Below are 13,422 nucleotides of genomic sequence, written 5' to 3' on the forward strand. Positions count from 1 at the left end.
CAGATTTTCATTCTTTTTTAACATCAATGAATTAAAATTCATTCTTAGGATTGTGTTAAGTATGTTTTTTAGAATTTGGTGAACACCTCTACAGATAAACCAAGAAGATACAGTGAAGTGTCAGCAAAAATCCACAAGCAGATTTTCATTTTTACCCATAAAAGATTGATTACTGCAGGAATTGTTCTCCCATCCTAAACAACTAGAAAACCAGACACAGAGTAAGAAACAATGATTTTCAGAAGATAGGCAGACGAGTGTGACTCCCGAGAGAAGGGAAAGAAATGAGCTGTGCCTTATGACTGCCACAGTTTATGCCTGGGGCAGTCTGTAGACTGCAGTGCTGGGAGGACTAGCCCAAATAGAACTAGCAATCACACCATTCTGAGGAGACAGAGATCAGAGTTGGGGGAAGACAAGACAGCTAGAGCTCGTGGAGCAGGGTACTGAGAAGGGTGCTGTACTGGGGATGGAGTTTTGGGGATACACAGAGAGGTCCCGTGAAGTATGTGACTGATTACTCCTTTGCACACATGTGTCAGGAAACTCTTCAAGGGTAAGGAAAAGAAGACTGGAAAGCAGTAGGCCAAAACACTCCTAAGGTCACATAGGGCTGTGAATAATTAAAATTAGCTCCCACCAAAGTGGAAAGATTTTATAATACATGAGGTAGTATCCTCAGAAGGGTTATACCTTAGTAGTGGACTAGTCGCTAAATTAGTTCCAGAATAAAAACTTCCCTGGAAGAATCATAAGAAAGCAGATCCAAGAAGCTCAATGATTGCAAAGCTAAAGAAACAAAGACCACTACACCAAGTTATACTGTAATCAAATTGGCGCAAATTGGTGAAAACCAGTGATAAAACAGTCAGAGGAAAAAAAGACCTTACATACAAAGGAGCAAAGATAGTAATGAGAGGAGACTTCTCACCAGAAACTCTGCAAGTCAGAAGACAGGGCAGCAGCATCTTTAAAATGCTCGGAGAAAGACAATATCAGCCAAGAATTTTATATCCAGTGAAAATGTGTTTCAAAAATGAAAGCAAAAGGAAGTCTTTTAGACCAAAACAGAAGCCCAGAGAATTTATTATTAGCAGGGCTTCACTACAGGAAATGTTAGAGGAACTTCATGTAGAAGGAAAATTATACAGGTAAAAGTATCAAAGTAGATAAAGGAATGAAGCCCTAAAATTGAAAAAAACTCATAAATCTGGCACAGTGATGACAGGTCAATTCAATCTGAATCATAACATACCTTCCTCTACCATTTTGTTTCCCCTCTCTGTTATCACTTGGATGCGTGGCTCATGGCTGGCAATATTAGCCTGGATGACTTGGTGTCTGTTCAGAAGATTCTTGGAGGAAATCAGGTCCTTGCCTAGAGATAAAAATAATTTCAAGGTCATTGTTGTAGTGCACAGAATAATAAGAAGCTACTATACTTCTTTTTAACTCTTGGACCTACAAGTTCTTCCCATTGAAGTTCATTAAGTGGGCTTCCTAAAATTTATGCTGTTTGTCTGAATTAACTCTGCTCAGCTTTGTTCTTCCCCTTGCCTCTTTGTACTAAGAAAATGCATTATTCTACAAAGGACAATGAATAAATCACTCTTCTCTTTGGATGATAAGTAGAAAGGCATGTAACTCTTCAGCTCAAACTTCCAATAATTTCATGCAACCAATTTTCTTTCAACATATTGTGGTATAAAAAGCAGGATCTTCTATTTGCTTATTTCTATGGATGCCAGAAAGTTATTAAGTCCTCTAAACTAAAAATAACCGGTTTTTAGTTTTTTTTGTAAAGATTAGACATAACTTACAAAAAGTGCCTCACTCGTTGGTTAACACTAACAAGCACATAATAAATACTATGTGCCGTTAATTTCCTGCTTCTAAAGTCCCCAGTTCCAGCTATCTACTTCATCCTCCCTGTCTCCCGTCAACACTTCAACTCTTTTTCCTCCAAAATTTTCTTCCATATAGTTCACACTAAATGTCTCCAGAAACCCTCTATGCCCGTCTCTCCCTCAAAGAGATATTTTCTCTTCTAGGATATTTTCCCAGACTAGCCCCTCTGTTGTCATATGGTCCAGCCTCTCACAGATGTACCCAATACATGTATATTAAGTTTGCATTATATTTATGTGCACTTTTTTCTGTATTTCTATGCAAGTGTCCTGGCACTAACAATGGTGGACTGATTGATTCCAAAGGAAAGAAAATTATATACTTTATCTGCTGCTTCACCCCTTCTATCCTTGTAATAGCTCATACATATCCTTGTGATAGCTCCCCTTATAAAAGGGAGCCACTGACAATATAAACAAAAACACTTGTGACCTCAAACGCTAACCATGACCACTCAGCCAAGGACCTTGGCAATAACTTAGAGCAAGTAGCAAAAAGCTGGTTACTTTAGCTCTTCCCAGAGGCCTTAAATTCATGGCATTCTTCATGTCTTGTTTTAGGAGGAAAACTTCTCAGTATGAATTATTAAAAAATCTTTTTTTTTGGAAAGCAGGAAAAATGTTCAAGAGTCTAAGGAGAAAGACCTAAGGGCAAACTTTGCTACGGTATCCCAGATCCCTCAAACTATCTGCAGACCTTGGTCTTCTCCTTATGGCTCCGCCTGCTTGGGCTGTACGGCTGCACTAACCAAGGTAGGTGGAAGCTGCAGAAGGTTCAGTCTCTTGGATCCAGGCCTCCTCATCCTCTGTGTCTCTGCAGATCTGGTGCAGGAGGAGAAGGTCAATGAGCTTGTTCTTCCGGTTGGCCAGCTGCTTTTTCAGGTCTTCAAACCGAGACACCAGGGACTCCTGCCTTGCCCGTACGTCCCCAGCATTGGGATGGCCTAGTTCTTCAATATATGCTGCCAGGTCTGTGAGGGTGTCCACCTGATCCTGAGGAAGAAATAGAATCGGTGTCAGAAAATCCCATCATTCAGTAGAAAAGGATGAGAGTTTGGTATCTGGCATGGAGGGCAGGACGGGGGGGTGGGTGGTGATGAGGAGAATCAGCTCTATATGTACTCAGGTTTAAACTTCTAATCAAATCAGTGAAATAGAGTGGGAAAGTTTGCTACACTAAGAACCAATTCTTCAAGCTAAAGGCTATTTATAAGAAAGTAGTTCTGAAACCACGTGTTAGAAAGGACAAAATATGTGTAGAGTGTGCCGAAGAAATCAGGGAAACCAGAACTACAAAGGCTTGCTTGTTTGGGAGTAGTGATAAATTGAGGCCCCAAAGAAAACAGCAGGAGGCTTCTTCTATCTCAGTTCCCTTTCCAGCCTCTTTCTCACCCTTTAAAATGAGCTGGAACTGTAAATAACAAGGAAATTTCTGAGGCTTAAGTTTGTTGCGTAACAGGAACCATGCCTATGAGATGAAATGTGACGTTACAGAAACAAATGTCCGAACCTCAGAAAGAAAAATTAAAAGGCCTTTCTTTGGCCACTAACTAGTATGAATTTAAGTAAATAATGGTCCCCATTTGGGTCGTATCTGAGAAAGGAGGAAAATAGAAACAGAAGTTTGAAGGATCTTCCTAGAAATAAAATTTTAATCGTATTACTATATGGTAAAATACATACGAGAGATTCGTCTCATCTTTATTAATGAGGTCAACTGTAACTGGTCTAGCAAGAGCACAGAACACAGGATTTTTGCTTGTCTGCTTGTTTCATTTTGTTGTTGGAATGGGGGTGGTGGTGATAAGAGAAGTTCTTCAAAAAATGGATGAGCAGCAGGTATTGGTTTTACTTATTCTATTTTGCCATCCAGTGTTCAACCTACACAGGGTTTGATCTATCTCTTCTTAATTTGGAACAAACCATTGATCATCAATAGCTTCTTAAAATGTATACTCACTTCTCCATAAAGAAATAAAGGCACCACAAAGAGTTAAAATTAAAATCTCCTACTAGCCAACGGTTCTCATCTCTTAGGACATTTTAACTTTGAAAAACATCGTTGTGTCATAGAGTGATTTTCAAACATCATAATTGTTATCATGATTATGGTTCCATTGTACTAGTTGAAAGCTAATGTAGTGCAAGAGGCTTCAGACTAAAGAGACAGACTTGACTGCTCCTCAATTGACATTTTATCCAGCTCTTCACCTGTTTTCATAATAGTTTCCTCGTCGATATAATAAGGACTTTGGGCTAGAGAATATTCATGATCTTTTCCAGCTTTACTAGTCCATAGCTAAAATTTTTTTTTGCAAGCATGATATCTTAGCCGCTACTCCAACTAGGAGTGTAACCAAGGGGAATTCTATGGGACCTTCCCGGGACAGATCCCTCCCATACCCTCTGTTTTAGCTCCTCTTTGAAGTTGCCAGGTAATAGTATCTGATGCATATTTCCTGACTGCTTCAGATGCTAATACCAGCACCAAATGGAAGAAATTAACTAGAATACTCGATGATCATGAGCACAAAGTCCCCAGACCTTCTGGAACTGAAGGATTAATAATGTTAACTGCCATGTTAGCTCAGCATCAACCAATCAGAGAATTGTGCATGAGCTGATCACAGACCCCCACGATGCCCCCTCCCTCTCCTGGCCTTTAAAAATGCTTTGCTACTCAAAATGGATTAAAGACCTAAATGTAAGGCCAGACACTATCAAACTCTTAGAGGAAAACATAGGCAGAACACTCTATGACATAAATCACAGCAACATCCTTTTTGACCCACCTCCTAGAGAAATGGAAATAAAAACAAAAATAAACAAATGGGACCTAATGAAACTTCAAAGCCTTTGCAAAGCAAAGGAAACCATAAACAAGACCAAAAGACAACCCTCAGAATGGGAGAAAATATTTGCAAATGAAGCAACTGACAAAGGATTAATCTCCAAGATTTACAAGCAGCTCAATAAGAAAAAAACAAACAACACAATCCAAAAATGGGCAGAAGACCTAAATAGACATTCTCCAAAGAAGATATACAGATTGACAACAAACACATGAAAGAATGCTCAACATCATTAATCATTAGAGAAATGCAAATCAAAACTACAATGAGATATCATTTCACACTGGTCAGAATGGCCATCATCAAAAAATCTAGAAACAGTAAATGCTGGAGAGGGTGTGGAGAAAAGGGAACACTCTTGCACCGTTGGTGGGAATGTAAATTGATACAGCCACTATGGAGAACAGTACGGAGGTTCCTTAAAAACCTAAAAATAATACTACCATATGACCCAGCAATCCCACTACTGGGCATGTACCCTGAGAAAACCATAATCCAAAAAGAGTCATGTACCAAAATGTTCATTGCAGCTCTATTTACAATAGCCAGGACATGGAAGCAACCTAACTGTCCATTGACAGATGAATGGATAAAGAAGATGTGGCACATATATACAACAGAATATTAGCCATAAAAAGAAACGAAATTGAGATATTTGTAGTGAGGTGGATGGACCTAGAGTCTGTCATACAGCGTGAAGTCAGAAAGAGAAAAAGAAATACTGTATGCTAACACATATATATGCAATCTAAGAAAAAAAAAGTCATGAAAATCCTAGAGGTAAGACAGGAATAAAGACACAGATGTACTAGAGAATGGACTTGAGGATATGGGGAAGGGGAAGGGTAAGCTGTGACAAAGTGAGAGAGTGGCATGGATATATATACACTACCAAACATAAAATAGATAACGAGTGGGAAGCAGCCACATAGCACAGGAAGATCAGCTCGGTGGTTTGTGACCACCTAGAGAGGTGGGATAGGGAGAGTGGGAGGGAGGGACACACAAGAGGGAAAAGATATGGGAACATATGTATAACTGATTCACTTTGTTATAAAGCAGAAACTAACACACCATTGTAAAGCAATTATACTCCAATAAAGATGTAAAAAAAAAAAATGCTTTGCTGAAACCCTTTGGGGAGTTCTGGATTTTTGGGGCTCAAGCTGAGGCAAGAGATAGATGGCCCCCAGGCTGGACAGTTTCTCCCCTGTGGACAGACATTCCAAAATAGCAGGAGAGAGGAGTTGAACCCTGCCTAGGTAAGAGCTAAAAAACCACATATTCCTCATTCTTGAAGTCAAGGAGACCTTCCAAACTACACATGTGCAGAAAAGCTCCCTGAAAGTAGAAAGGAAGAGGGCGCCACCCCATAGTAGGTGATGTCAACCTACCCATAGGCCTCTTTGCTAAAATCCATCTTGGCTAAGAGATGTGCATGCACACAAGGGAGAACACTGAGATATACCAAATATAGACTCAGAACCAGAAAAAGCAAGATGACTAGCCAAAGGAAACCCGGAAGAAATGCCCCATATAAGTGATTCAAACTATCACGAGGGTGTGACTCTCTCTCTGAGCCCACCTGTGTGTCTATCCACACATACTCATTTTCCTCCTAATAAACACTTTACTTGTTTCACTACTTTCCGTCTCTCTGTGGAAATTCATTTCTACACAGCTGATGGGCCAGGGCCTTGTCACTGGTCACTGGTCCCTGGTTGTCTAGTGGCTAGGATTCAGTGCTCTCACTGCCTCAGTCCGACCTCAACATCTCTCCGGGAACCGAAACCTTGCTCCAAGCTGCTACAGGCTGAGACCATCTGAAATCAAAGCCACCCATTCTTGCATGGCCCTGCAATCAACCTTTCTCTTCTCCAAACTCCGAGATTTCACTTTGTTGGGCCTCACTGTGTGTTGGGCACAAGAGCTTGTGTTCCATAACAGAACAAATTCCAAACTAGGGTCAAATACTCCTACTTATTGCATGTTTACACATGCTGTTCCTCTTCTTTATATGTTTTTAGTTACTTTTCACCAAATCTTTTCTTTTCCCTTCTTTGAAAATCTGTTCCAAACTCTCCTCCTCCATGTAGATTTCAAAGCTATCTTTGTATGGTTTTCCTAACTCCAGCCTTTTACTTCAAGCTCCATTAAGCCATACCTAGAGCTATGTAAGTGACTGGGTTTGCTTTGTTTATTTCTATTTTCTGTAGATTATTCTGTCTTTTCCTTTTAACCAAGAGTAACCAAAGAGCAGACATCATAAAAGTGTATTGTAACAGGAAAAATCAGTGGGACTTTGTAGAGAAGAGCAGAATAATTTTTAAATACAAGCTAGGATTCCTGGGATGAGAGATTGAGTCAGCTGGAAGTGGATTTCCGCTGAGTTCTCCAGAAACTCACATACAGTATCGATACTCTAGAAAAGTATTGGATAAATTTATTTAAACTAACAGTCTGGTGGGATTTCAGTGGGTAACTCTGAAACTAAGAGCCTAGACATCTGCTTCTTAGTCCTGGCCCTGCTATTAATTTTCTCTGTGACATTAGGGAAGTTACTTCACTTCTCTGGGTTTCAATTTTCTTAAGAAAAAAAAATGGTATGATTAAAAATATTTTCAAACTTTGAGTTGCAGGATGCCAGAATAGAAAGAGGAAATTTTATAAAAACTTTTATTTTACAGGTGAGGATACAGAGGTGTGAAAATATACACCAAATATCACAGAACTAGTAAGTGATAAGGCTATATATAAAACCCAGGTTTTTGGATTGAGAGTACAATGTTATATTTAGAAGAGTCAATAAAGTCTTACATCAGCCATGGGGTTCTGAGAAAAGACACAAGGCACCCAGGAGAAAGGCTGGATTAAAGGAGATATTGGAAAGAGGTAGTTGACCAACTAAAAGTTTTGAATTTTTACCTTTGGTTTCCTGCTCTCTCTCTGTTTTTTTTTAAACAATAATTACTTATGATCAGTGTGCTCAGAACATATACAGGTGAGTTGGCCTATAATTGGCCAAAGAGCTAGCAACAAACCTGACGAGCAGCCATGGCAGACTCCAGGAGGCCGTGTTTCCTGAGCAGATTCTGTATATCAGCCAGACCTTTCCCATAATCCTCAGACCTAGCCTGCCATTCCACCTCCTCCAGCCAGTGCTTCAGGTCTTCTGCATTATTTTCAAATTGCAGCTGCTTGTTAGCTTCATATAACTGAGTCCCTAGGAAAAGACAGCAAGTATAAGATAACTGATAACTGTCATAACTGATCCTCATTATATGCTAATACATGTTACATCAATTTAAGGAGCAATATAATATTTTGACCCTCCAGTGGGAAAACGTATAACTGTTTCACATGTGATTATATAAGAAATTATCATAAATTTGTAGAATTCAGAGGGTATTTGTTTTTGAAGATAGTAGTGTTCGCAAAACAAAGATAAACGATTTGTTCATTTCTTGTTGAGGTATAGTGCTGCTATGTTAGATTTTAACTATCTTGGGTATTTTCATGTCACTTGTTACTCTCTATTGAGACCTCCTTTTCAAAGGGATTCAAACACAAATACTGCGTTTTCTGAGAGAAGTATAAAACTTGGGGTTGGCTCAGTTTGAAATTTTGCAGTGTCTTTTCCTAAATATCTTTCTCAGAACTTTGCTAGGCCCCTCTCTTAGTGCCTCTCCTTCATCACCAACCACGCCTTACAATTTTTTCTTCCAGAGAATATCTTGATTATCCACATTGTTCTCAGCTAAATTCTTTATTCTATGATCTTATAGCAATTATTTGTGTTATTTCTGTGAAGCAATTACTATGATGTAGAGTAGCAGCAACTTATTGTTACAATCAAGTTGAATTTTTTTTTCCTAAACCAAAACTCAGGATGACATCCGATAAAATCAGTATGATGTATTTTTTCTATAACCAGGGCAGAGTCATGTCTATAGGTGATGTTTATAACAAGGGTGATATGGACAGAGAAACTTCATTATTGGTGTTAATTATGGCAATTGATTAATTTTCCAAAATAAAAGGTGAAGTTAAATTTAAGTAGAGGCTCTTCAAGCAGACATGGGAATTTTCTAAGAGCTTACAACAAAGCCTGAACATGCTCAGATAGGTAAAATAAGTCATCAAGCCCTATTCATAAGAATAAAACATCATGGGAACATCATATGGGGCACCAACAATATTTTAATGTCTAATTTTATAACCTGGGTCAGAAAACCTTATTTCATCTATAGAACCAAAATATGTATAATATAATTTAAGGACACTAGTTTTAGGTGCATAGCCAATACTGAATTCATGGTATCTGAATATTTATTCAAGAGGAAGAAAAAAGTGAAGAAAACAAAAGTAATTTCAGTTGAAAAGACTTACATACATGAAGAAAACATAAAATTGTGTTAATATATAGTGTGATATATTAATCACACTAATATATAGTGTGATTATATTAATATATAGTGTGATATATTATCACACTAATATATAGTGTGATAAATTTAGGTTAGATTTTTAAATTTCTTGACCAATACAGGAATACACAGGGAAACAAATGAGTAGCATCCCTTCTTATAGAAGTCACTAGGTAAACTCAAGGTGGAAAAGATGAAGACGGTGGGTTTCAGAATTTAGGAATTCGTTTTCAACAAGACTCTGCTTCTGACCTTTCTGTGCTGTAGCCTCCAGCAATTCTGTCCAGAGTTTGGCAACTTCACTCAAACGAGCATCCACACTTTCAGAGGCATAATGATTGCTCTCAATCATCTCCTGGCCAGTTTTCTGTATGTTATTGAGCTGGATCTCATTAGCTGCCAATTCTTCTTCAAAGACTTGCTGCTTTTGAACCTGGCTCTTCAAGTTCTGTGTATCCTGAGACAAAATGAAAACAATTAAGGAGAACCATTCCTTGAAGAATGAGGAGCAGACATTCTGAGGACAGGAATTTCTTTTCACTATAAATCTAACTGAACTAAGAAGAGGATATAAGGCAGAACTGTCCTAGTCCAAGTATAGAGGCAGAAGAGGCTTAGGAAACTGTGTGACCAATCTCTCCTCTATACAAATGACAGACGTGGCTAATCAACCCTTGAATTTATTTCTGTTGAGTCTGGATATAGTCTGAAGACCATTTTAAATACAACGCCCCATGCAAGCACTAACAATCTATCAGAGCTGTCATGAAAGATGGAGATTATTTTCCATTCCTGTCCTAGTATATGAAACATCCATCCTTTTGTCCCATATACAGAAGATCTGTTTACCCTGCATACACTGGAACCATAACTCCTCAGGAGAACACAAGCACATAGTGCTGAGTTTTACAGAATGAAAGGTACAGATTAGATGCTCAAAGTTCTATAAAAAAAAGTGAGAACAAAAGCATCAGAGGTATACATTTAAGACTAAATGTTATCTAGAAAGTAAATACTGTGAATAGATGTTGGCCTAGAAATCAAGAGACTAATTCTAGCCCTGATTATAAATGCAAAAATTTGTGAGTATATATGTGTGTGCATAATAGTTTATATTGTGAGTGAAAAATATGTGTTTTACACAAGCAGAAGGTAAAGAAACCTATGTATAGCTCAGAGATAATTCAGAAAAATTTCAAAGTCATACAAACTAAGACAGGAGAGGGAGAGAATTCAAGCCCAGTTTTTACCTTCTCCAAAAAGAATTCATGCTTCTACCCCTTATGTTAAACTGCATTCTAAACATTGATTCTTGGCTAACCTTGGGCAACTCACTTCACAATTCAGATCCTTGGTTTCTTCATCTGTAAAATAAGGAGTTGTTCCTTTCCAGCTACAAAACCACATAAGTCTATATTATATCAAACCATTAGGTTACTTTTGAGTTCCGGGTAGCTTGAATGTACATTATGATTAGACACAACATTTTCTTACTATAAGCGTGCAGAGGGCAACAGAGGGCTAAATAAGGAGAGTTCCTCCTTTTCTCCATTCTGTTACGGACCACTGGAAATTGTGCCAGAGAAAAGGGGTGATGGACAACAGGGTGTAGGAAAACCAGAAACTTGATGTACAGTCTTGGAGGAGTCATTGCCCTTCTCTGAGTATCTGTCTCTCCATCTATAAAATGAGGCTCACCAGCTGAACGCTATTGTCCTTTCAGTTCCAAGACTAATTCCATGAAATTCAGTCCCAATGAGTATGTCCAGGGTCTGCAGTTTGCAAATCCTGCCTACCTTGTAATCTTCATCATCTGCCAACTTTTTCTTCTTGTTGATCCAGTTCTTTAGGTCATCTGAGTCCTGATACAGTTGCTGCAGAAGCAATGAATCCTCCAGCAATCTGCGTCGAGTGGCAGCCCTTTCACGTAAAGCATTCTGTCGGGCCAACAGCTGCAAAAAACATAAACAAACTCACTGTCAGCAAAATCAAATATGGATACATGAGATTCACTGCCCATCAAGGTTATCATGCTCTAACACTTTCCCTGATCCCGTGCATAAGCAGGCAGAGGCACATATGGGACCTTGGACATACCCCATCCCGGATAGCAGCAATGTTCTCTGAATCATAATGGTCATTATCAATCAGTTTGGTTGCAGTCTTGTCTAAGGTCTGGAAAAAGAAAAAAAAAAGGAGTGATTTTCCCTCAGTGGCCACTGAGTAAGTGGCCACAGTTTGGCTAACTGTTTAAAAAGGAAGCATGACAATGTTGGAAGTAGACAAGTTTCAGGGTCAGAAGATCTAGGTTCTACTTCTGACTTCTGTTATAAATTGTATCTCAAAATGTATTGTATCTCAGGCAGGTTAATTACCTTCTCTATGTCACAATTTTTTTTTAAATCTAGTTTACAGTAAATGAATCCTGATGTCACTATGAGGTGAATATCTGATCTAGTCTTAAATTTTTAAGAGGAAGCATTATTGATATAGTCACATCCAGTGCCACCAGTCTCTCTCTCTCTATCATCTATCTATCTATTCATCCTTCCATCCATCATATATCATATATCTTTTTATCTACATCTATATCTATAGCTACATGGGGAATGGAGTCACAAATTGCAGACATGAATTTTTACTCATATTCATTCATGATTCCCAAAATTGCTAGGGCTCAGGATGGATTAATTGATTGGGAATAAGAAAATGATCTAAAATAAACAATAGCATTTTATGAACTGTAATTTATTTTACACGGTTAGCTTTTACCAGTGAAAATCAACTTAACAAGCATATGGACTGGGAATGACCATATTAAGCTCTGTACTGACTGAAGATTAACAGAGAAGACTTGGAATTTTGTTTTTAGTGTGGTTGTTGCTGCTGCTGGTGGTATACATGCACACGTACAAGGTTAAAGTCAGTACTGTCCTAGGGAACATACAGTAGATTGGACAAATAAAGTCTTCCTCACACTTCTCTGAGACTTGCTTATGTATTGACATAAGACATTTTCTGGGACATTGTACTTACAGTTCACAGGAAGACTACAGTAGCATTAAATGAGAAACACATAGATGAAGGTATACAGGAAAAATTAGATACTACTTAGATATCTAGATATTACTAAAGAAAACCAAATGGAGATATTATCGGAGGGGAAAAAATATAAAAAGTAAATAATACATTCAAACTTTTAAGTTATGATTCTATGTTGGATATGGATCCAATAGTTTCTACTTATACTGCAGAAAAAATAAGACAATCATGCACTTCATCAGAAAATATAAATGGCTCAAAATCTTTAAAACTTTCTAAATATGTTTTGTGGAATACAAATGTATTGATAAAATATGGGTATGATTATTTTTCTGGATGTTTTCTCTTTAAAGAACAACCCTCATGTTATGTCTGATAGTTATGAGTGATTCTAAGGATTGGTATTGTATGAGATGATATGTACAAACATGAAGCCAATACCCAAACCAGGGCCCATTTCTTACTGTGATCTTCTCCTCCTGGGCAGTAAAGGCTTCCTCAAAGTCATCATGCTTCTGAAGAAGGGCTTCAACACTGCCCAAGGAGTTTCCCAAGTCCTCATTTTCCAGGAAGGCCTATAGAAGACAGAAAGATACATCCCAGCTGTACCTCACTGGTGGGAAACATTCCCTTTGGAATATCTCTGAGAAAGGAGTAAGGAAGGAGGTGAGGGGAATAGAGAGCAAGGTGGGAATTAGCACAAAGTAGGAGAGGAGATAGAGGTTAACATTTAGCAGCAGGAGGTTCAGAGTCCCTTCCCAATCTTCTCATACAACTTTATCATTTTTGTCTCTGTGTCTGAACCAACCAATCTAGGCACTATTCTGAGATCTCAAATACTCAAGAGGACCACTCACCTCCTCCGGGAAATCTCTCGTTAACCCTGCCTGACTCATTACATTTTCTCTTGCTGAACTCTTAACAACTGGATATTCATTTCACCTCATGTTCAGTAGAGCTTAAAGACTCTCTGCTTTTTTTCTTTTTTACGTTTTATTTTGTTTTATTTTTTTATTTTTTAAACATTTTTATTGGGGTATAATTGCTTTACAATGGTGTGTTAGTTTCTGCTTTATAACAAAGTGAATCAGCTATACATATACATATGTTCCCATATGTCTTCCCTCTTGCGTCTTCCTCCCTCCCACTCTCCCCATCCCACCCCTCCAGGCTGTCACAAAGCCCCGAGCTAAT

At 38.3% G+C, this 13,422-nt stretch overlaps 1 protein-coding gene across 1 annotated transcript in view; it reads right to left on the reverse strand.

The window, feature by feature from the left end:
• SPTA1 (spectrin alpha, erythrocytic 1) overlaps positions 1 to 13,422 on the reverse strand; it is a 68,018-nt gene that overhangs the window by 40,393 nt on the left and 14,203 nt on the right. The window contains exons 12-18 of the mRNA XM_065873884.1: positions 12,693 to 12,803; positions 11,284 to 11,361; positions 10,983 to 11,138; positions 9,439 to 9,643; positions 7,801 to 7,982; positions 2,657 to 2,900; positions 1,256 to 1,378 (exon numbers count right to left, since the gene is read on the reverse strand). Of these exons, the coding sequence (XP_065729956.1) occupies positions 1,256 to 1,378; positions 2,657 to 2,900; positions 7,801 to 7,982; positions 9,439 to 9,643; positions 10,983 to 11,138; positions 11,284 to 11,361; positions 12,693 to 12,803 (1,099 nt within the window). The remainder of the gene's footprint in view (positions 1 to 1,255; positions 1,379 to 2,656; positions 2,901 to 7,800; positions 7,983 to 9,438; positions 9,644 to 10,982; positions 11,139 to 11,283; positions 11,362 to 12,692; positions 12,804 to 13,422) is intronic.

The sequence above is a fragment of the Phocoena phocoena genome, chromosome 1 (assembly GCF_963924675.1).
Source record: "Phocoena phocoena chromosome 1, mPhoPho1.1, whole genome shotgun sequence".
NCBI lineage: Eukaryota > Metazoa > Chordata > Mammalia > Artiodactyla > Phocoenidae > Phocoena > Phocoena phocoena.